This window comes from Schistocerca gregaria, chromosome 1 (genome assembly GCF_023897955.1).
Source record: "Schistocerca gregaria isolate iqSchGreg1 chromosome 1, iqSchGreg1.2, whole genome shotgun sequence".
In the NCBI taxonomy this organism is placed as follows: Eukaryota; Metazoa; Arthropoda; class Insecta; order Orthoptera; family Acrididae; genus Schistocerca; species Schistocerca gregaria.
This window is the reverse complement of record NC_064920.1, coordinates 1,067,212,774-1,067,238,308: the sequence shown is the minus strand read 5'-3', so window position 1 is coordinate 1,067,238,308 and position 25,535 is coordinate 1,067,212,774. Positions and strand designations below refer to the sequence as shown.

The 25,535-nt window shown below is 39.5% G+C and overlaps 1 protein-coding gene across 1 annotated transcript in view; it reads left to right on the top strand.

Annotated features, from left to right (window-relative positions):
- LOC126281442 (dynactin subunit 4) overlaps nucleotides 1–19,759 on the top strand; it is a 32,405-nt gene extending 12,646 nt beyond the window's left edge. Inside the window, exons 5-7 of the mRNA XM_049980416.1 lie at nucleotides 7,508–7,712; nucleotides 13,003–13,193; nucleotides 18,478–19,759. Coding sequence (XP_049836373.1) covers nucleotides 7,508–7,712; nucleotides 13,003–13,193; nucleotides 18,478–18,694 — 613 coding nt within the window. The 3' untranslated portion in view covers nucleotides 18,695–19,759. The remainder of the gene's footprint in view (nucleotides 1–7,507; nucleotides 7,713–13,002; nucleotides 13,194–18,477) is intronic.
- The last annotated feature ends 5,776 nt before the right edge of the window (nucleotides 19,760–25,535 follow it).

Below are 25,535 nucleotides of genomic sequence, written 5' to 3'. Positions count from 1 at the left end.
ATACTGCCCATATTCTACGTGATGACGCATAAACTACAAGCACTATGGGTTTCTCCAGATAGTACTGAATAAGACATAGGCAACTAAGCAATATATTTTTCAACCTTTGAAATTATCCTTCACCTCCAGTCCACACGAAATGAACATTTTTACATCAGAGGTGATGCAAGGAGTAACAGTTTGTGCTGTGTTTGGAATAAATTTTATGTAAAAGATAAGTTTTCCAGTAACTGTTTACACTCCCATAATTTTTAGGAGAAGCTAATCTCTGGATGGCTTCTAAAAGTTTACTCGAGGGACAAGTGACATGGGTGTCAATAAGTTGTTCCAAATATTCCGTTTTGATACGGAAAATTAAACATTAATTTAGATTGCACTTCAGTCCCATGTCGGTTAAAATCTGAAGAGAGATTCTAAATTTTTGAGATGATATTCTGATGTTTGTCTACTACAATGATGTCATCCAAATAATTTGAACAGAACAGAAATTTCAGTGCCATTTGTTCAAGAATGTGCCGAAACAACGCAGGAGCAGATGCAATTCCAAAAGAATGTTGCTGTTATTGAGATAAAATGAATCCATTTGAGAGAAAAATCATCTACCTGCTAGATGAACCATAAGCTCCTCAATACATGGAACAGTGAAAGGATCAATAACTGTGAGCAATAACTAGTGTTTTAAAGTCTACACAGTCTGATTTTACTGTTTGGTTATTTTCTAGTGTTAACTAGCGGAGATATCAGTTGGCTTGCAGAAATGGCTTTCAAAACGCTTGCTCCAATCTATTGAGTTCAGAAATGACCTCATTACGAATGGCTTGTGGTACATGATGTGCATGGAAAAATTTGGGTTTGCATTTGCCTTGGGTGTAGTGTGCCCTAGATAATTCTTTACCCGTCTCAATGTCCCATCAAGCAAATGTCCGCATTTCTCACACAACTGAATGCAGACATGGGAAACGTGAGTATTGATACCAAGCGTATTATCTTGAATATCCAAACCAAGCAAAGCAAACACATCCAAGACAAAAATATTGGCACTAGAGCATGATATCACTATCGTAAATAGCACTAATATGGTCATATTTTTATACTTTGCTTGCAAAGAACACATGCTGAGAACAGATAGTTTCACCATTGTAGGCTGTGAGGGGCAGATGTGAATTCTGTAGATTAGGGTGCCCCAGTTGTTCGTGTGAGTAATTAATTCATTTGAAGCACCAATGTCTAACTAAAATGGTACTGTTTCACTGCAGTTTATGGTTAGTCCTTTGAATGTGGATCTCAATTCTTACTTTCGGAAGACTGATTTCATCTGATTGGTCAGTGATGGCGTGTTTTGATGTTCATCTGTTTGAGCAAAATTTTGTATTGTGCATATAGCTTTGCGATTATTGCACTTGGGCCTATATTTCCTGCATGTATTGCCAGGAGGAGTGGGTGTGGATTCGGGCTTAGAGTTCATATTTTTTTCAATTTTCTCAAATATAGGTTTGTCTAGAATAGAATTTACTTTGTGATTCATTTGCAGGCAAACTTCATTTGTGTCCTTACTTATGCCAGTGTCAGCATTGCGCTTACCAAAAAAAGTAATGCTTCCACTCATCTGCTACACAGCTTTTAATACAACACTTTGGAAAATTAGCTGGGCATCTCTTGAACTGCTTATGCCACTGCTTGTTGTTGTCAGCTTGTCTCTCATGTAGGGCTGGGCTGCATAGAACTATCTGTGGTCAATGTTGGGACAACAGGCACATTAAAGTCTTGTTCTATTTTGTGTTGAAGAAAAGATAAAGATCCAAAAGTGCAGTTAAATTTACAATTCGTAGTCATGCCCTTAATTTCATAAATCCCTTCCTTGTACGACTGATTATTGTAAAGATGCATACAAGGAAAAATTGGATACAAGTAGCAACTACAGGTATCTGGACATAAGAAAATTCATTGCATTTCTAATGTTTTTGATATGGGTTTGGAGTTTTACTGTGAGAACACTTTTCAATACAGGCACAATTTTGCAACAAGCAAGAACTTTGTGAGTCACCTTAGAATTTGTTGGCTGAGAAGTGCTGCTTCAGTTTTTATTCCATCCAGTCTTCTTGTTTTGCATCAAAGAAATGGATAGGAGGAAGCGACACTTGGCTGCTGGAGTTCTGTTCTTCAGTTTTATTTGAATGCTGGGCTAGTGCTTCCATCAGAATGGTAATGCTCGACAGTAATGTTTGTATTTGTTGGCTTTGAAAGAGGATAAGTGCAGTGCGTAAAAGTTCTCCCATGCTTGCAATTTTGTACACAAATTAAGTACACTGTTAGACACAAGGAGCAATTTCCAACACTGCTGAAATTTAAAAAAAAAAAAAAAATATTAAATGGAATGTTGTTTGAAGTTGGTGGCGCTTAATTCTCTCCCATGGATCCACAGTAATTTCATCGTTGCACCAAGTGATGTGTTGCAGTGATTAGCACACTGGACTTGCATTCATGACAGTGGTGGTTCAGATCCCCATTTGGTCATCCAGATGAGGTTTTCTGTGATTTCCCTAAACCACATAAGGAAAGTGCTGGGATGGTTCCTTTGAAAGGGCACAGCCAGTTTCCTTGAGGATCCGTCCCTAATCCAAGCTTTTGCTCCACCTGCAATGACCTCATTGTCAATGTGGTGTTAAATTCTAATGTTTCTTTACTTCAACCTTGACACCAGATATATCTGTTGTACTAGGTAGCTTAGTGCACTTTGAGCAATCCCGACAATTGATAAATAACTAAAACGTCAACTCATTTATTTACAACATGGTATGTACAGTCTAGTAAAATCATACCTGCCTTTTAGATCACTACTTATCTATTCCACACTGTTTCAGAAATAAATCTGTGGGGTCATTGAATATTAATGACATAGAGACCTGGGGGCAGAGCTCAGAGTGTGGTGTCTTAAAAAGACTTGTGTACAGATACATTTGCATAGTGGTTTTGTTGATTCCATTGATGTTTTAGTAAAATTTGATGTTGTTAGCTGTCAGTTTATATGTTATTGCTAAATATGTTTTCCTCTATTTGTATTTTTTATTTTTGTGTTGAAATTATGCTGATTTCTGAATCACAAGATTACATCAGCAGACAAAAAACGATTTGAGTAGTTGAGTGCTCATAAGTTAAAACTCTCTCGAGGAATCAATAAAATAACACACACAAAATTTCAAGCTTTCGCAACCGGCGGTTGGTTCGTCAGGAAAGAGGGAAGGAGAAGGAAAGATGAAAGGATGTGGGTTTTAAGGGAGAGGGTAAGGAGTCATTCCAGTCCCAGGAGCGGAAAGACATAGCTTAGGGGGGGAAAAGGATAGGTATATACTCACACACATCCATCCATACATATACAGACACAAGCAAAGAGGTTGGGCAGAGATGTCAGTTGAGGCGGAAGTGCAGAGGCAAAGATGATGTTGAATGACAGGTGAGATATGAGTGGCGGCAACAAACTGTCCATTCGCATGAATGGACACAGGCAGACAGTGTTTGTTGGTAATGAGGATCACCCTGTGGCTAAACATGCCTTGGTGCACGGCCAGCACATCTTGGCACAGTGATAACCCAGACGGTGTATCTGGATACTTCCCACCAACACCAACCTATCCGAACTCCGGAGATGGGAACTTGCCCTTCAATAGATCCTCTCTTCTCGTTATCCACCAGGCCTCAATCTCCGCTAATTTAAAGTTGCCGCCACTCATACCTCACCTGTCATTCAACATCATCTTTGCATCTGCACTTCAAACAACTTCAAGTGGATAGAAAATTTTAGTGACTGGGGAGAAATCACAAAAGGAGACCCACAGGATTCAATTTTGGGTCCACTCCTATTTCTTATCTGTGTGATTGACCTCCAACAATAAGAATAGGTACTTTTTGCAGATAATACTAGTGTCGTAGTAAATTGCAGTAGAAAGCAATGGGAGCATTGGTACATAAAATTTTCCAAAGAATTATAAAATGGTTCCCTGAAAATGGACTCTCCCTAAATTTTGGAAAACAGTTATATTCAGTTCTATACAAACAGTAGACGTAGTACGTGAGCAGGAGTCAGTAAATAGAATACTCCAAATTTTTGGGTGTACATACTAATGAAAACTTGAACTACAAGAAGCATATTAATATTCTTCTCAAAGAATTAAGTTCAGCTGCTTTTGCTCTTTGTATAGTTGCTAATCTGGAAATGGACAAATCAACTACCTGACATATTTTGCATATTTCCAACCAATAATGTCTTATGGAATCGTTTTCTGAGGTCACTATGTAGAAAGGAAGATTTACTGCACAAAATTAAGCAGTAAGAATAACATGTGGTGTACCTACAGATGTCATGTAGGTGGCTCTTCAAGGAGCTAGGCATATTAATTGCTGTCACGGTACATATATTCGCAAATAAACCATTGTGACCTTTATCACTATTGTTAAAGTTGTCAGTGACTCAGAAAGGAATCCAATCTTCAGCAACAAAAATTATTTGCCCAATAAAATGTGTGACAGATATCAAAGCAAGTTTTAAATCATACTTAAAATCATTTCTCCTGGACAACTTCTTCTGTTCCATTGACAAATTTCTACTTAAAACCAGGTAGCTAGTAAAAAAAAAGGTTTTTAATTGGAGTTACATGATTAGGACTAAAATAATAATGTGTTAATTAATGTAAACACTAATTGTGTGTGTGTGTGTGTGTGTGTGTGTGTGTGTGTGTGTGTGTGTGTGTGTGTTTCCTCCATCGAGCTGCCCATCTAAATCTGCATACCTGCCCAGCAAAATCAAAATGCTTTACTGCACTGCTTACACCTCATTGATGCTAATTTATGTGGAAAGTTTGTCACCAATTGTGATAGAGTGCCTGAGCCTGTATAGTTGGTGTTAAACTGCAATATGAGTGTTGAGAGTTCTGTGGGTGCCAAAGATCAAGGTCCTATGTTTATCAACAACTATGATGATGTTTATTTATTTATTTATTTATTATTATTATTGCTGACCCTAGTCCAAGTTGACTGAGACATTATTTTCCCTTGTAACACTATCCATTCTTTCTTTAATTTTCAATGTATCATGCTATTTCATAATAGAATTACTCTTTCTAGTTACCACAATGGAAAATCCTGGATGGAGTAACAATAGTATTATGAAAAGGATAGACTGCCTTTCACTGTACAGAGGAGATGTTAGTTACAGACAGATACAACAAAAAGATTTCTATACATTTAAGCTTTTGGCCAAAAAGTCCTTCTTATATAGTAAGAAATGCACAACATTCTGATATGTCCCACAAAACATTCACCAGGTATACCAATTAAACAGTTTTATTTGCAATGCAAGAAATTAACTCGCTGCTTTATGATGGACAGAATAGCTGACTTCTGAAGCACAAAAATAAAAGCTTTCTTGACCAAGTGAATGTTAAATAATCTAAGTTCCAAAAAGTAACAGTCACAAGTTGAATCCCTTTAAAGTCCATTGGAATGAATTTTGTAGTATTGGCACTAAGTGCGACACTCGTCTAGCGTAGGAGATGTAGCAAAACAGAATACCGTGACCTCTCCACTCGGTGGCATCCCATTTTGCCAGTTACATTTCATGATGATGATGATGATGATTAGAAGAGTTGATCATGGTAGCACGTTATCAGAGTTCTTTCCAGTGCTGCTGGTTGCACTATAACTGCTGGCTGCCATCGCTACACAGCCCTAAATAGTCATCCTGCTGAGTGATACTTCTGTTTGATTGGCTGAAACTTGCATTTCAGCTGAAGCAGGAAATAGATCGGTCTGAGTGCGCTGATCAGGCCTGTGCATGCACCTTGCGGTTGGTGCTGCCCCAGATATTAGTGTTGCCCTCTGTTAATCTGCTAGTACGCAGGCTGGTTTGAATTTCCACCTTGCGCAGACTGGAATACAGTCACCGTGATTGATGTGCAAATCGGAATCTCAAATGGCAGTATCTTATTGTTAAATAGAAACCCATCAAAATGAAGCATTTTAACTTCCTTTGATATCACTCCTAGAGTAAATAAGTACTATTTTTTTCCTTGTTACACTTTAATTTTCTGCAACTGTATGGTAAACATCCAAATTTACTTCAGAGGTTATGTTTTCCAAATTCTTATAGACAGGAATTTGTGTTCTGCTGCTTGTTGTAGTGTTACTTTTTCTGGGGAATTTTTATTTTACAGAGGAATTTGATATTTGAAGTTCAGAATACCACAATTTCTAAAACTTTTGACTGGTCTAACAAACTGTGTATGGAAAAGCGACCTCCACTAATTTAGTTAAAATAGATGCTTCCCAATTATAGGAATGTGTGTGATTTATGTAGTATCCAATAATTTGGAAGCTATTTTAATCTAAAATTATCATTGTTTATATGAAAATGTAATAATAAATACTGTTTAAAAGACACATAGAAAAAGTAGGGTCTGATTAATTAATATTTTAAAAATGTGATCAGTTATGCATATTACTTACCAGTATATTAACTAAAATTAGGTTAACTTAAACTGTATTAAATAAATATATTTAAATATTTTTTGCATTATTAGTATAAATGCTCAAATTTGAGAAAAGCCTTTGTGAAGTGCCTGGCCAGAATTTTGCCTGTCCATTCATTCATTCATTCATTAGTTGTAGAAGGTGAACATTCAGGAATGTGGAACAAGTCAAGGTATATATTAACTAAAGAAAAGTGTCACTGAAACACTAGATGTACACTGTTTTAACAGTAAACTCTCTCTGTATTATTTAATGCTATTGATGCATATGGTAGCTAAATTTAATTAAATAAATTAGAAAGATAGTGGAAAGTGAGGAAAAAAATGGCATAGAAGTAATATTTTTGTATGGGCTATTAACTGTCTCAGTATGTTAGGTTTCAAACAGTCATCTACTGATATGCCAGTTCTTTATCATGAACTGTGAAATTTATTGAAATGATGAGATTCCAGCAGTAATTGATTAGTCAGCTCAATAAGATTAATAGGTTGTAACATTAGAGACCCTTGTTGCAGTTAGTACAGGTGCATTGTATATGATCAGAAGTGACTTCTTGACTCTCTTATGCTGTTTTGTACATTTTATTCTTACCAGAACAGTTTTTGCTATAAAAGACTCAGTAAACCATCGTTAACACACAATTGTGAATAAATTTTGATTTACCATGTGTTATATGATAAGTAAATATAGCTATCAACTGATTTAACAGACTTTGCCTCAGTAAATTGCTCTCTCTCTCTCTCTCTCTCTCTCTCTCTCTCTCTCTCTCTCTCTCTCTCTGTGTGTGTGTGTGTGTGTGTGTGTGTGTGTGTGTGTGTGTGTGTGTGTGTGTGTGTGTGTGTGTTTTATTTTACTTTACAACTTTTTGTTGCGGCATTATTCAGATTTTTCTCCATTTGGAAGTCAGTATTTTCATGTAAAGTTTTCTGCTCTTAGGTAGAATTACATTAAACTCATTTGCTCCACAACTGATATTCAATTTCAGCTATCATGTACCAGAAGTACGTATTGTAACATGTGAACCTCTGAAGATTGGTCAGAGAAGTGAATTCATTCTTAAGTTGTGTAACCCAACACAGCACCAAAGCACTGTGCAGTTCTTGATCTTACCTTCTCCTGATGAAGACCTAGACGAATGGCGGAAAGAAATGGAAGAAAAGAAGAAAAAACTAGAAAAGAAAGAATCTGAGGTATCTTTCTGCTCTCTAATAAAAACTTAACTTAGATAAAGTGTATGTATGCAAAATCACATTGCTAATCTTTTGTTCCTGTTGTCTTTGCTACCTTAAGAAAGAATTTGCAAGAGGAAATTTTATGTGCACTATCATTTCTTATCTTATACACTTAGAGCTGTTTTCTCATTGCTGTGACTTTGTGCACTTTGTTGGGTTGAGTAGGGCCAGATAAAGCAAATGGGGGAGAAGGCGTTGACATTCTGGGGGAATGTGGGTAGGGTGTGCTCATCCTCAATACAGATTAAGAAAGGTGGAACCAGGCGAGGGGTTTAGGATTCGAGGTATTTAAGAAGAATTCCTCTAGATAGCCCATGAATAGGTTGGCGTAAGATGGTACCATGTGGGAGCCCATAGCAGTACCCTGGATTTGTGTGTAGGTAATGCCTTCAAAGGAGAAATAATTGTGGGTGAGAATATAGTTCATCATGGCGACTGGGAAGGAGGTTGTTGGTTTGGAATCTTTCAGGTGTTTGGAGAGGTAGTGTTCAATATCGGTAAGACCATGTGCGTTAGCGATGTTAGTGTAAAGGGAGGTGGCACCAGTAGTGACGAGCAGGGTGCTGAGTGGTAAAGGAACAACAGCATGTTGTTCTCAATGGAGAGACGTCTACAGACGTTAAAGTAACCTCTGGCGTACTACAGGGGAGTGTTATCGGACCATTGCTTTTCACAATATATATAAATGACCTAGTAGATAGTGTCGGAAGTTCCATGCGGCTTTTCGCGGATGATGCTGTAGTATACAGAGAAGTTGCATTATTAGAAAATTGCAGCGAAATGCAGGAAGATCTGCAGCGGATAGGCACTTGGTGCAGGGAGTGGGTACTGACCCTTAACATAGACAAGTGTAATGTATTTCGAATACATAGAAAGAAGCGTCCTTTATTGTATGATTATATGATAGCGGAACAAACACTGGTAGCAGTTACTTCTGTAAAATATCTGGGAGTATGCGCCCAGAACTATTTGAAGTCGAATGATCATATAAAATTAATTGTTGGAAAGGTGGGTGCCAGGTTGAGATTAATTGGGAGAGTCCTTAGAAAATATAGTCCATCAACAAAGGAGGTGGCTTTGAAAACACTCGTTCTGCCTATACTTGAGTATTGCTCATCAGTGTGGGATCCGTACCAGGTCGGGGTGACAGAGGAGATAGAGAAGATCCAAAGAAGAACGGCGCATTTCGTCACAGGGTTATTTGGTAAGCGTGATAACGTTAGGGAGATGTTTAGCAAACTCAAGTAGCACACTCTTCGAGAGAGGCACTCTATCGCGGTGTAGCTTGCTGTCCAGGTTTCAAGTGGATGCATTTCTGGATGAGGTATCGAGTATATTGCTTCCCCCAACTTATACCTCTCGAGAAGATCACAAATGTAAAATTAGAGAGATTCGAGTGCGCACAGAGGCTTTCCAGCAGTCGTTCTTCCCGCGAACCGTACGCGAGTGAAACAGGAAAGGAAGGTAATGATAGTGGCATGTAAAGTGCCCTCAGCCACATACCGTTGGGTGGCTTGCGGAGTATAAATGTAAATGTAGATGTAGATGTAGAACCGTGGAGAGTCAGTGGAGGAAATGGTTGGTGTCTTTTATATAGGATGTTGGGTTGCAGGTAATAGACTGAAGATGTTGGTCTATGAGAGCAGAGATTCTCTCAGTGGGGGTACAGTAACCAGCCACAATGGGGTGTCCTGGATGATTGGTTTTATGGACTTTAGGTAGGAGTGGAGGGAGTGGTAGGAGTGAGAAGAGAGATGGACCCTGGGCAGAGGTTCTGTGATGGGCCTAAGGATTTGAGGAGAGACTGGAGATCCTGCTGGATTTCTGGAATGGGGTCACCATGGCAGGGTTCACAGGCAGATGAATCTGACCTCGTGGAGTCCTTCTGCCAGGTAATAAACTGAGTTAAAGACGACAGTGGTGAAGCCTTTGTCTGCGGTTAGGATTATAAGGTCAGGATAAGTGTTTAGGTGGTGAATTGTGTTTTTTTCTGTGGATGTAAGGTTGATTTACATGTTGAGGGATTTAGTGAATAATGGTGAAGCAAACGAGGTTAAGAAATTTGAGAAGATAACAGAATGATTTGGGGACAGTGGGAGTGGATCACAGTTGGATGGAGGAGTGAACTAAGTCACTTAAATATTTCAGATATGCAAACATTACAAATATAAGGTATTTCAAGAAGCTTCCAGAAATCGTAAATACAAAATACCAAATAATTACTTGTGTCAGGTTTGAACCAGTGATATGCAGCACGCCCGACATCACACTGATGGCATTTGAGCTCCCAGCAATATTGAAACATGGTACACCTTTTCAATGAACAATGGTTAGAATCTGAAATCAAACCTTAATTTGTTAGCTGGTTAAGAAAACTGTAATAATATATTTTTTTTCTTTAACTTTTGATTCGGCGAATATGGGATGTCAGACTGTAGTATCTCATTCTTAAAGACCCACTCAGGGGCTCAACATTCATTTGAGAGTACAGACTTGGCAACCCCAGGGTTCCTGAGCTGGGAACTGTAAGCACCAGAAGTCCCCCGTCACTATAAGCTCTGGGCATGCTTCGGCGACCAATGTGCAGTGCGGCGGTGCAACGTTGTGTGGCACAGGGAACAGGGATCTTGGTTTGACGGCCTGGTTTGCAAGGACGTAATAAACCACCTTAATGAAAACCTTAATCGTGAGGTGTGCTGAGCACTTATGAGATACATGGCTGTTGAGGTGAAACAGTCGTTAATGGGTAATCTCCGAGGAACGTGTCACACTTCAGTTATATAAGGCTTACTGAGAAATGCAGGGTTCTGTCTGAGTGGACTCTTAGTTCCCTAGCTGCTTGTGCGACCAACAGAGATTCTTCAAAATTTTCTTTTCATCCTCTCAGAGGAAATGGCGGGCTGCTGGTAGGTACAACACCCAGTCAAACAAGAGGGCTCATGCGGCCAGTCCTGCTAATTCAGGACCTATTCAGAATGGTGGTATATCTAGTACCAGAACACATGCTGCTGGACAGAATGTGTTTTTCTCCGTCAGGAAGAAAGAGGGTAGTTTGGAAAAGGCTTTACCATTCTATATCCGAAAGGGCTTAGAGAAAATCTGTGGCACTTAAAAGTCAGCCACATGCTTGCGAAATGGAATATTCTTAGTGTAAATTTCTACTTCCCAGCAAGCAGTTAACCTCTAAAAAGCTAGATGTCTTGGGGAGTGTGCTATAGAGACAGAACTGCATAACACCTTGAACTACAGCAAAGGTGGTGTGACTTGTAGGGATCTCGTTGATGTACCTAGAGAATAAGGAACAATCATATAAAGTCACATTTCCCAATATGTGGAAATGCTACTGGGCACTTTTGGAAGCACCAACATGGAATGGGCAGTGTGGCCTGCCATACAGTATAAAGACAGAAGCAGTGGCGCACACCAGTGGGTTAACCTTGAACTGTCATCTGAGAGAGACCTTCACATAGATCAGGCCCAGGTCCTGGAGTTACAGAAGTTGCTCTGGCTCTGTGACTCATCAAGTGGAACTTTAGTGTTAGTACTATAGTGACAGTGGACCCTCCTGTCATTCATTTACTTTCCTCAGATGAGCATTGGAGATTGTTATTGTTCAAATATTTTGCTGGTAGGTATCACCACGTTAGCTAAACAGGATGGTGGAGGCTGACAGATAAAAATTTAAACAAAATATGTTTTCCCTAGTAGGGATTAACAATATGTTTATTAAAGAGTTGAAGGTTAGAGAATATTTATTTATTTAGTCGCGGGAAGCAAGGGAAACCAGTATCATAGTAAAAGAGTGAATCATGTATGATAAACTTCACTAATAAAAGTGATATATACTTCAGTATATATCTATAATCATGATCCCAAATGTGATGAACAGTTCTTTGACTTCTGTTATCAAGAAGTTATTCAAACACATAAGGATTAAAATTTATGTTGAAGTGAAACATAAATTTAAAAAAAAAGAAAATGCCTTTGCAGTAGGTAGCAGCCTTACAGCAAATTTTAAAAGATGTTAAATTTCATTGTCACTAGTTCTCAATGTCTCAATTATGGACAGTATGTAAAATTAAGGAAAGGCAACCAGTCACCTACGGCTGAATGATGTGTGGTACATAGAAACACTCAGTGAAAAGGTTTTTTGCTCTAGTTTTCAAGCTCATGCTCTGTCAGTAGTGAAAGTGTATACATTCACACACCCAACAAGACTAACTGTTGATTACCAGTTATTGAGAGGAGCTGCTTGTAAGATGGATGTAGAGAGGTAGTAGGGATGAACACACAAGCAAAGATGATGATGTGAGGTAGTGTAATGCTGGTCTTTGAAAAATGACTCAGCAGATGCACAGTAAGATGAAAAGAGTTCAGTGGGTAGAGCATGTGAGAGAGAGATGGGGGAGATAGGGAGGAATGAGAAAGAAGATGGAGATGAAGGGGGAGAGGGAAGAGAAAAAGAAAAGAGATTGAATAGGGGGAAGAGAGAGAAGGTAGTGCACAATCTGAACAGGAAAGGAGTGGTGTGGGCAGAGGAAAGGAGGTGGTTTAGGCCAGGGGGATTTTGGGAGCATAGGTTATAATGGGGAGACAGTTCTCACCTGTGTAGTTCTGAGAAACTAGCCCTAGAAGAGAGTTCCCAAATGGCACCCATGATGCTGCACATTAATTAATTGCAGCATAGCTGATATGTAACATGGCTGCTTTCACGCGTGGTCCTGCCTTTTATAGGGTAGGAAATGCCTATGGCTGAACTAAGGTAGGAGGTGCTAGGTGGGTGTATGGGACACCTCTGGCACCTAGGTTGACAACAAGGAAATGACAATGACGACAATTTAGTGCAGTATTGGAATAGGGATGGACAGGAATATTGTGTACATTCGGTGGGCAGTAGAACACTACATTGAGTAATATGGCTAGGATGTTCGGTAGGATATACCTCACCTCAGGGCACAACGAGGTAGTCGAAGCCCTGGTGTAGGATGTGGTTGAGGTTTTCAGGGCCGGGATGACACTGGGTCATCAGAGGAATGCTGACTGGTGGCTGTTTAGCAAGTTTATTGGTGTAATGACAACTTTCTCAACTCTCTTGCATTGTTCCGCAGTTGCAGATTTTGTTGTTCTTGAACATATTATGTGTGGAAAATATTGTATTTATGAATAACCAATGTGAAGTAGCAGTCTGTATGTGTTGTGCTAACAAAACTGTCCTGAGTACATTATAATGTACACCTGATTTTTACAGAAAGAGGTGACATTCTCACTGTCGTCATCACTGACACGACAGTTGTCAATGACAGAAGAGCCAAAACCTGTCCGTGTTAATCTCACTGGGGAAGTTGAACTGCCAACAAGCACTGTCATTCTGCCTCCAAGGGATGATGCAGCTGAATATGATGATTCCGGTGATACTCATAACTTCCAAGATGATCCCAAGTATGTTTTTAGGTGAAATTGCCTTTTTCATTTACATTATTGAGTAATAAATATTACTTGTTTTATAATATCTGAGTCAGTGTTTAAGAATGTAATGTTGTTATCTACTTCACACTATCTGTCAGATTCACTACATCTCTGAAACCATTTATCAACCACTCCTTGAAATATTGTAGATTGGGTGTTGAGGAATTTATTGTAGCAAGCTGTAGGTGCTTCTTGGGACTTGGAACAATTGCCAAAGATAGTTTCTGTTTTTTGTAATACAGTTAAATCACATGAGACTGTAGCTGAATGGTAAGGTAGGTTCAGAATTTTTTCAGATCTGATGCTGCTTAGGAAATGCTTGTCTTTTGGGCAGACTGTAGGCAGATGTGTGGAAAAGCTCTTGTTGAAAAGCCTTCGGTGTCTCAGAGAAAACACTGGCTATAAAATTTGTGACAGAAGAAATTGATGTTACTTGCAGAACCACCAGCTTATATTCTCAGCTTTGATTACTATTGCACTTGTCATGTGAAGTACTGGGCCCCAGCTCATCCACAGTAACATACCAGTTGAATTTTATTTTACATATAATTTTGTTTTCTTTTTTCCAACAGTGCAGGCGCTGCTGAGGAATTTGTTTTCTTTTTCCTTTTGTTCAAGAATGGAACATCCTTCTTGCACAAAGCTGTCTCACACACAGTTCTCCTCGTAAATTGTACTGTAGTCATTCAGATTAAACACCTTTAATTATGCATCATCCAGTACCATTATGTGCTCCTTATGTTTCCATCAGTGATTGCCCCCAGAAACGTTTTGCAGTTTAAAATCTTATTTTCCAAAGCTCTGTTATAGCATAATATCACCTATCTAAAACATTTCATTATCTCCTTCTCTCACCCTTGTACTTGGGCTTTTTTTCTGCAAACATACAACCATTATAGACAGTGTCATACGCAGTTAATTTATGCAAGGCTCAGTTAATTTAGATAACTGAAGAACTCGAAATTACCAGAACAGCATTTCCAGAGCAGGTCAAAGTAAGGAAAAGGCAACCACTTCAATCGTGTTATACACACATAAAAAAAAAGCTTTGCATCACATCGTTTCTGAGAGTTCCAGAACCTGTACAGAAAATTGGAACAGAGATCAACATAAACATTATATCTGCCTTTTTTATTGCTCATGAAAACCACACCTTGCATGTTGTACCACCATACAGCAAGACGTTCAAAGGTGGTGGTCCACATTGCTGTACCCACTAGTACCTCTAATACCCAGTGGCACGTCCTCTTGCATTGATGCATGCCTGTATTCATCGTGGCATACTATCCACAAGTTCATCAAGGCACTGTTGGTCCAGATTGTCCCACTACTCAAAGGCGATTCAGCGTAGATCCCTCAGTGGTTGGTGGGTCACGGCATCCATAAACAGCCCTTTCCAATCTATCGCATACATGTTCATGTCCGTAGAACGTGCTGGCCACTGTAGTCAAGCAATGTCATTATCCTGAAGGAAGTCGTACACAAGATGTGCTTTACAGAGGCGCAAATTGTCCATGATAGCAGGGAACCTTCACCTTGCTGCACTTGTTGGATAGTGTGTCTAAGGCCATGTTACCTCCAAACACGTCTCTGACAATTGTCTGGTTGGAGGCGTATGCTACATTCATTGTTGAAGAGAACATGATGCCAATCCTAAGCGGTATATTTGGCTTGTTGTTGGGCCCATCTGTACTGCGCTGCATGGTGTTGTGGTTGCAAAGACGGACCTTGCCATGGATGTCGGGAGTGAATTTGTGCATCATGCAGCCTATTGCGCACAGTTTGAGTCGTAACACGACATCCTGTGGCTGCACGAAAAGCATTATTTTACATGGTGGCTTTGCCATCAGGGTTCCTCCGAACCGTAAGCCTTAGGTAGCGGTCATCCACTGCAGTAGTAGACCTTGGGCAGCCTGAGTGAGGCATGTCGTCGACAGTTCCTGTCTCTCTGTATCTCCTCCAAGTCTGATCATCATCACTTTGGTTCATTCCGGGAAGTCTGGACACTTCCCTTGTTGAGAGCCTGTCCTGGCAGGTGCAATTGAACTGCGGTATTGACCGTCCAGAGATAGATTGACTAGAGATAACACAAGCCGTGTACCTCCTTCGTGGTGAAATGACTGGAACTGGTTGGCTGTCAGATCCCCTCCGTCTAATAGGCACTGTTCAGGCATGGCTGTTTACATCTTTGGGCAGGGTTAGTGATATCTCTGAACAGTCAAAAGGACTGTGTCTGTGATACAGTATCCACAGTCAACATCTGTCTTCAGGAGTCATTAGTTAGCATTTTTCTGTAGCACCACATTTCAAGAGTTTCTATTTGTATTCTCTTCTTGTCGAAACTGTTTATCACTCGTGTTTCATTTCCATACGTATTTACACTCCACATAAGTGGCTTCAGAAAATACTTGCTTACACTTAAGTCTGTACTAGATGTTAACCAATTTCTCTTCTTCAGAAACGCTGTGCTTGCCATTGCCAGTCTACATTTTATATCCTCTCTGCTTTTAGTTATTTTGCTACCAAAATAAGAAAACTCCTGTACTACTTTGAGTCTTGTCTCCTAGAATAATGCCCTCAGCATCACCTGATTTAATTAGACTACATTCCATTATCCTTGTTTTGCTCTTGTTAACGTTCATGTTACATCCACCTTTCAAGACATCGTTGATTCCTTTCAAATGCTCTTCCAAGTCCTTTGCTGCCTGTGACAGAATTATAGTGTCATTGGCAAACCTCAAAGTTTTAATTTCTTACCCATCAATTTTCATTCTCTTTCCAAATTTCTTTTTGGTTCCCTACACATCTTGCTCAGTGTACAGACTGTATAACATCGGGGATAGGCTACGACCCTGCCTTATCAACCATTGCTTCCCTTTCATGTGCCTCGACTCTTATAACTACTGTTTGGCTTCTGTACAAGTTGCAGATAGCTTTTTGGTCCCTGTATTTTGCCCCTGCTACCTTCAGAATTTCAAAGAGAGAATTCCAGTCAACATTATGAAAAGCTTGCTCTAAGTCAATAACCGAGCGAGGTGGCGCAGTGGTTAGCACACTGGACTCGCATTCGGGAGGACGTCAATTCAATCCCGTCTCCGGCCATCCTGATTTAGGTTTTCCGTGATATCCCTAAATCGTTTCAGGCAAATGCCGGGACGGTTCCTTTGAAAGGGCACGGCCGATTTCCTTCCCAATCCTTCCCTAACCCGAGCTTGCGCTCCGTGTCTAATGACCTCGTTGTTGACGGGACGTTAAACACTAACCACCACCATCTAAATCAATAAATGCTATAAAAGTAGGTTTGCTTTTCCTTAATATATCTTATAAGATAAGTTGTAAGATCAATATTGTTTCTTGTGTCCCTACATTTCTCCGAAATCCAAACTGATCATCCCTGAGGTCAGCATCTACCAGTTTCTCCATTCTTTTGTAAAGAATTCATGTTAGTGTTTTGCAACCATGACTTTCGTAACTGGTAGTTTGGTAATTTGCACGCCTGTCAGCACCTGCCTTATTTGGAACTAAAATTCTTTAAGTTTGAAGTTATTTTGCCTATCACAAACATCTTGCACACCAGACACAAGAGCTTTGTCATGGCTATGTGATGAAATGTCGTCTACTCCAACAACCTTGTTTCGACTTATGTCTCAGTGCTCTGTAAAATTCTTCTCGCAGCATCGTATCTCCCATCTCATTTTGATCTACGTCCTCTTCCATTTCTATAATATTGTCTTCAGGTTGTTCTTCCTTGTATAGACACTATATACACTCCTTCCACCTTTCAGCTTTCCATCTTTGTTTAGGACTGGTTTTCCATCAGAGCCCTTGATATTTATAGAGCTGCTTCTCTTTTCTCCAAAGACCTCTTTAATTTTCCTGTAGGTGGTATCTATCTTTCCACTTACATTTGTCCTCTAGCTATTACCGTTTAGCCATTCTGCACTTCCTGTCAATCTCATTTTTTAGATGTTTGTATTCCATTTTGCCTTCTTCATATGCTACATTTTTATATTTCCTCCTTTCATCAGTTAAATAAATACTGGCATACATAACACATTCAATCATATTAATGTAATTACTTTAGTGGAATCACAACAGGTCTTGAGTAACATGCCCATGTGAGTAGTGCCTAAGAGGACAAACATATTGTTTGTTACTTCATGCAGGACTGTACACCTGTGCCACATTCTTTGGATCAGGAAATGGGCTTGTTTGCAGCAAGACAAGAATCCACTCAGAGTAATGACATCTGGAGGACCACAGAGTGTCAGTACAGTGATTAGTGTTGTGGCTTCCCCTGACATAGTAGCAGAGTGAGGCACAGTAACAGTGGTGTAATCAATGTCAACACTGGACATAGTAACACCATACCATCTTTTCAATTGGTTCTGTGTACGTCACATTGGATATATTCACATGTGGAGGCTCCGAGGAGAACGAATATTCCCAGATAGCATTTGCCATCACCATATAGGACCAGCACATGGAGTGCCAGTATGATGTGCCATTGGGTACAGCACACATTTATCTCTGGTTCACATAGCTGGTAATTTGGAGAGCAGCTCACATATTTCTGGTGTACTAAGACCAGTGGCTGGGCCTTATCTTAGAGGTCTCCATGACATTATCTTTCAACAAGATAACACAAGACTGCAAGTGACCCATGCTGTCCTGACTACCTTATACAGAGGATGTTCAAGTGTTACCCTGGCCAGCAAGTTTATCAGATCACTCACCAATTGAAATCATCTCATCATGTGCTCTTAAGAGACTGGTACGTCCTGACTAGCTAGCCACTATAATTGTGTAACAATGGGTTAGTGTTGATGCAGAATAGAATGACATAACTGTATGTCATCCCGACTGAGTCTGACTCAATGCCCAACCAAGTGAGAGCTGTTTCCCTCTACACCCCTAAATCACACATAAGTTATTCTTGCTACTATACCATATAAGTACAATAAATAAAATTCCATTATTTCTGTTTTGCAATTTCAGTGGCTAGCAGTGTGCAATGTTCGTGAACTCCTCTGTACAGCTTATACTGATCTCTCATGTTGTTTGGTTAGGATCATAGGTGCAGTACATATTTTCATCGGGGAAGTAATATGAGTAAGCCTACAAACTCCCATCACGTCCACTACATATTACGACATGTATTGTACATCTACTATATCCTGTTACATTTTAGATTTACTCTAGTATGGTATAAAAGTGTCAATTCAGTTGGGTTACAGAAGTAATTTTGTTGTTACAGAGTTGTTGTATGGAGAAAGGCAAACAAAGCAGCAGTGAAGCTAGTAGTCATCCCCACAGAGGAGAGCAAAACTCATGATGGAGAGGTGGTTGCCGGTTTTTTAATGCAGTATACATACGTTAATACTATGGCAACTCTTGAGCAAAAGGAACCACAGAAAGTTACTCTCAAAGTAAAAATATATGTTACATTAGGTAAAACTGCTATTTCTGAATAAGATAATTATAAAAGGTGCTTAACTGGTATGAGGTTATGGGTGTTGCAATGCTGTGAATGAAGTATGAGATGCTGGTCTCTATCCGTATTTATTGTGTAACTTTTTGTTAATTTATTAATCATATACAGTTGTTAATGTGTCTGAATTTGACTGAGCTTCATGCAACACAGTGTAACATGCAAAATGAATATAGAAGATCTAAAAAGAGTTATAGAGTGACTGTACTTGCCAGACTTAACAAAATTACTTCTAAGCTAGCAAGTATACATTAGGTTGCCTACTGTTTCGGTATTTATGTTTCCTTGTGTCAAAAGGAAAAATTCCTTTTTAGAAAACTGCAAAATTGTGAGAAAACATGAGGCAAAATTCTAAGTACTGCCAATAGACTCATTTAAAAGTCGGGACAAATCTAAACTAGTTCTGGAGACTGTTAGTTTCGTCCTTGGGGCAGAAAGATGGTTAGGTTAGGAAGGAAGTGCATCTCACTTGGACCCACCTGTTCGAGGGACTAAGAGAGACAAAAATAAGGGAAGGTAACAGAGAGAGTAGGCTCTTGAAGGTCGTGCATTGGTAACCACAGTGCCACCTCAGTGCAGATAAGATAAGGTAAAACAAGTAGTGCAATTAAGAACAAAGAAGAAAATGAAAACTTCAGGGAAATTATTTGCTACTTTTAAATGTCCCCATTGGCAGTACTTGTCTTATGTTTGTTTGGAAACTGTGACGCAGTTGTAAGATATCTATCATTCATTTGTATGTACCAGTTGTTTTCATCATATTCTTAACACTTTTGGTAAGTGTAACCAGATTGCTTTCCATTATTGATTTTATGCTCAGCCCATACAAACATAGTATTAAAGTATTAACTGACGTTCATATAGGAAACTGATATTTTGTTTAACATAATGTATTAATGCAGTCAGAAGCAGCATTACCGCCTTGAACTTTGTAATTCTATGTAATCAGTACGAATCTGCTTGATGTGATCACATTCAGCCTTTCAGCATTGTGCTTGTACTGAATATTTATTGTGCAATACAAAATATAACATTTTTTGAAAACTTACCTTCTGGTAGTTACAGATGTTTATTTAACAGTGTTGTGAAAATGATTTTCAGCCTGATATTGGAATGTTATCATGGCTGACCGGATACCACTGAAGGTAGTGCTATCATTAAATTCTTGGCTTATGTGAATATGACAGTGAAGGTATATGTTAACAAATATCTTCTTCGGTAACAACAATTTTGTCTCCTTATACAGTAAGACAATTTGGATTCCATGGCACAGTACTCAGATACATAGCAGTTCCCACTGAAATTCCATTCTTACTTAAGCATTCATGCCTCTACAAACATGAAATAAATTATTATAATTAAACAGTAACTCACCAGACTTTTGCAGATTTTTCAGTTCCAGCATAACAGCTAGATGTACTCGAATATTTTCGAATTTGCCTTATCACATTCAAACAATGAATTGGTGTTACTGACGAGAAACAAATTTCAGTAGCCAACATTATACCTGCACCTGTTCATAAACATTTCCCAACTTCCTTACATGCAACATCATACTCGATATAGGCATGTTTACAGTCTTTGTTAATGACTGTTATGGAGGAGGGATCAGTGTGTGAAGTTTAAATACAGTGGTCACTGTAGTCCGCACTTTTCAAGCATTACATCCATATGGAACTACGAGACAACATGTCGTCATTGAAACATCAAGAAGAAAGAATGAATACAACTACAGATTAGTGCCTGTCCTCAGAAACTGTCCTTTGTCATCAGTATACAATCTGCTAGACGTGATCACATTCAGTCTTTCAACATTGTGTTTGTACTTAATATTTGTCTTATTGTGCAATAAAAAAATATAATATTTTTTGCAAGCGTACCTCCTTTTAGTTGCATGGGAGGAGGAAATGAAATTAAACTTCAGTTGTTTCAAGTTTGTAAAGGTTATTTCATTGGTTACAAAATCAAGTCAAATTTATAAAGAACTTGGTAATATGAGCCCACCTATCAGTAAGACATTGCACCCCCATCTGGTGTGGATGCATGCACTGATTTGGTTGAGAAGCCTGTCCTAGTGCCTTTGTATCATCTCCTGAACCAAGTTGGTTGACAGCTGCTGGAACTAAAGCCCATGTCACCAAGGATGGCACTTCCGTGCATAGACGCAAAGTGTGGGGGTGATGAGAACTACCCATGCGCGGCAGCAAAGAGAGGGCAATTAAAGTCCACGCTGCCGAACTGCATTGCTGCGGATTGTCAGGCTTGTTTGCCTATGGTACATTGTGTTATACATTCAAATCTATGAGGGCAATAAGAAATATTAAAACCAATTTCGATCAGTCATCATGAGAGAAATATTAATACACGTCCACTGCTCCAAAGATTTACTTTGCGTGATGTCGGGAGGCGAGAACAACTGACACGCTTTGTGAAGACGTGAAGTACAATTTTTCTCAAAATGACATTAAAACTGCTTGCAATAGTTACCATTTATAACATTTTCGACTGCATTATAAGTAAAAATTTAATACAAAACAAAATTAACTTCAGGCACAAACCAAAATCATTGTATTTGCTTGAAAACTGCTTCTGCTCAGTAAAGACTATCGTAAAAATGGTCAGTAAGTTGTCATATTTTTCGTTGTTAATGGGCTTTGTGAGTGTAAACTAACACATTCGATATTACAGTGAGAGATTGCATTTATAATCCATTGAACAAGCAAACAATTAACCATCATCTGCGAATACCTCCAGGTAATCTGACTGACAACATCGAAAACCACAGATAACCAGTAACAGTTACTGTCATTTTAGGGCCTAATCCAGTTTGTGCCTTGAAAGTGACAGAGGTGTACAAAATGGTGGGAGTGGTTTAACTTCTCCTTGGGCAATATGTTGAATATTCTAGTCTGCATAATTAAAAGGATACAAAGTCGTAATCAAAAAGGTGAGGAAGTTCTCATTATTATGTATGCAACTGATATGTTGACAAACATTGTTTAAACCACGAGTCTTTGAAACTAAGAAACATTATTACTTTGTTCCAAGGTCTACATCGTAATACCATCATCACTTCTATTTGAGTCTGTTTCTGAACAATCTGATTATAAATTTACGATGATAGGTTCCAGACTTATATCCATCATCACTTCCCTGTCAAATTCTTCTTTCTGAAGCTTTTTAGCATGCCACACAGACTGTACCCGTGCTACAGTTGGGATGCTGTCTGTTGCTTGTCTGTTGTGTCATTGCCACATGGCCTTAACACCCTTTGCCCAAATCAATTCCATGGGGCTTCAATGACAGTGACATGTGGGTAAATGCAAAACTGTGTGATCCCATTCACGTGCAAGGAAGTAAAGTTTGTACGTTCTGTCACATGACTTGTACAGTATAAATTAACGAGCTGCAGGAGATAGGCACAAGTCTGGTTTATACGATGCTTAATATTTTTATTTTTAAACTGGGGGATAATATCTGCTTTTATGGTAAAGTGAAATGAAATGTCGTGTGACGAGGGTGTTTGTACTTGATGTTTTCCCTATATTAGTTGAATTATAACGCAATGAGTGACTTCGAAGCAAGGCATGGCAAGAAGTGTGAATCACGCCATGAAACAGACAGCATTCATTGCCAAATGGTAGTCACTGCTGTTTTTCTTGCACGTAAATACAAGTTTATTCTTAGAAATAAAACCAGAAGATGAGTCAGCATAGAGAATAATTATCCAAGAACCTATCCCTATGAGAACTTTAAAACCACCAGTACCACCACTCATTTTCCAGCAGGTCTTTTTGGAATGATTCTAATTGATCAATGTGTCATCAAGGTAATACATTGTTGAACTACCTCCTTCTCTCGTATCATAAATATTTATATGGGATATAGTTCATGCTGCTCCTAGGTCTACATCTACATCTACATCCGTACTCCGCAAGCCACCTGACGGTGTGTGGCGGAGGGTACCCTGAGTACCTCTATCGGTTCTCCCTTCTATTCCAGTCTCGTATTGTACGTGGAAAGAAGGATTGTCGGTATGCTTCTGTGTGGGCTCTAATCTCTCTGATTTTATCCTCATGGTCTCTTCGCGAGATATACGTAGGAGGGAGCAATATACTGCTTGACTCTTCGGTGAAGGTATGTTCTCGAAACTTCAACAAAAGCCCGTACCGAGCTACTGAGCGTCTCTCCTGCAGAGTCTTCCACTGGAGTTTATCTATCATCTCCGTAACGCTTTCGCAATTACTAAATGATCCTGTAACGAAGCGCGCTGCTCTCCGTTGGATCTTCTCTATCTCTTCTATCAACCCTACCTGGTGCGGATCCCACACTGCTGAGCAGTATTCAAGCATTGGGCGAACAAGCGTACTGTAACCTACTTCCTTTGTTGTCGGATTGCATTTCCTTAGGATTCTTCCAATGAATCTCAGTCTGGCATCTGCTTTACCGACGATCAACTTTATATGATCATTCCATTTTAAATCACTCCTAATGCGTACTCCCAGATAATTTATGGAATTAACTGCTTCCAGTTGCTGACCTGCTATTTTGTAGCTAAATGATAAGGGACCTATCTTTCTATGTATTCGCATCACATTACACTTCGCTACATTGAGATTCAATTGCCATTCCGTGCACCATGCGTCAATTCGCTGCAGATCCTCCTGCATTTCAGTACAATTTTCCATTGTTGCAACCTCTCGATACACCACAGCATCATCTGCAAAAAGCCTCGGTGAACTTCCGATGTCATCCACCAGGTCATTTATGTATATTGTGAATAGCAACGGTCCTATGACACTCCCCTGCGGCACACCTGAAATCACTCTTACTTCGGAAGACTTCTCTCCATTGAGAATGACGTGCTGCGTTCTGTTATCTAGGAACTCCTCAATCCAATCACACAATTGATCTGATAGTCCGTATGCTCTTACTTTGTTCATTAAACGACTATGGGGAACTGTGTCAAACGCCTTGCGGAAGTCAAGAAACACGGCATCTACCTGTGAACCCGTGTCTAAGGCCCTCTGAGTCTCGTGGACGAATAGCGCGAGCTGGGTTTCACACGATCGTCTTTTTCGAAACCCATGCTGATTCCTACAGAGTAGATTTCTAGTCTCCAGAAAAGACATTATACTCGAACATAATACGTGTTCCAAAATTCTACAACTGATCGACGTTAGAGATATAGGTCTATAGTTCTGCACATCTGTTCGACGTCCCTTCTTGAGAACGGGGATGACCTGTGCCCTTTTCCAATCCTTTGGAACGCTTCGCTCTTCTAGAGACCTACGGTACACCGCTGCAAGAAGGGGGGCAAGTTCCTTCGCGTACTCTGTGTAAAATCGAACTGGTATCCCATCAGGACCAGCGGCCTTTCCTCTTTTGAGCGATTTTAATTGTTTCTCTATCCCTCTGTCGTCTACTTCGATATCTACCATTTTGTCAACTGTGCGACAATCTAGAGAAGGAAGCACAGTGCAGTCTTCCTCTGTGAAACAGCTTTGGAAGAAGACATTTAGTAATTCGGCCTTTAGTCTGTCATCCTCTGTTTCAGTACCATTTTGGTCACAGAGTGTCTGGACATTTTGTTTTGATCCACCTACCGCTTTGACATAGGACCAAAATTTCTTAGGATTTTCTGCCAAGTCAGTACATAGAACGTTACTTTCAAATTCATTGAAAGCCTCTCGCATAGCCCTCCTCACACTACATTTCGCTTCGCGTAATTTTTGTTTGTCTGCAAGGCTTTGGCTATGTTTATGTTTGCTGTGAAGTTCCCTTTGCTTCCGCAGCAGTTTTCTAACTCGGTTGTTGTACCACGGTGGCTCTTTTCCATCTCTTACGATCTTGCTTGGCACATACTCATCTAACGCATATTGTACCATGGTTTTGAACTTTGTCCACTGATCCTCAACACTATCTGCACTTGAGACAAAACTTTTGTGTTGAGCCGTCAGGTACTCTGTAATCTGCTTTTTGTCACTTTTGCTAAACAGAAAAATCTTCCTACCTTTTTTAATATTTCTATTTACGGCTGAAATCATCGACGCAGTAACCGCTTTATGATCACTGATTCCCTGTTCTGCATTAACTGATTCAAATAGTTCGGGTCTGTTTGTCACCAGAAGGTCTAATATGTTATCGCCACGAGTCGGTTTTCTGTTTAACTGCTCAAGGTAGTTTTCAGATAAAGCACTTAAAAATATTTCACTGGATTCTTTGTCCCTGCCACCCGTTATGAACGTTTGAGTCTCCCAGTCTATATCCGGCAAATTAAAATCTCCACCCAGAACTATAACATGGTGGGGAAATCTACTCGAAATATTTTCCAAATTATTCTTCAGGTGCTGAGCCACAACAGCTGCTGAGCCCGGGGGCCTATAGAGACATCCAATTACCATGTCTGAGCCTGCTTTAACCGTGACCTTCACCCAAATCACTTTTTTGAACTAAAAACTCTCTTCTTAACATATCTGGAACAAACTTCTTTTAAAATTTTACCTTGATGAAGCGCTTACCATTGAAGCCTGCATAACTGTAGCACATTTTTGTTATGTTGGGCATTCATTTTAAAACATCATTGTTAAAACTATCCATTTGTGTTACAGGTTCCCTGCGATTTTGATGCTTTCCAGGTGACATGAAACCAACTATTTCTACGGTTCTTACAGCTCTGACATGTCCCTTTACAATTCTGTTTACAGTTCTCTTGCTCCATTCTTGTGTTTTCCAATGTCAACAGTAGGAGACCTGTTTTTAAATTCACTTTTGAAAAAGTTATAAATGCTGTAAATAATTCACCTCGCCCGCTTGTGAAGCAC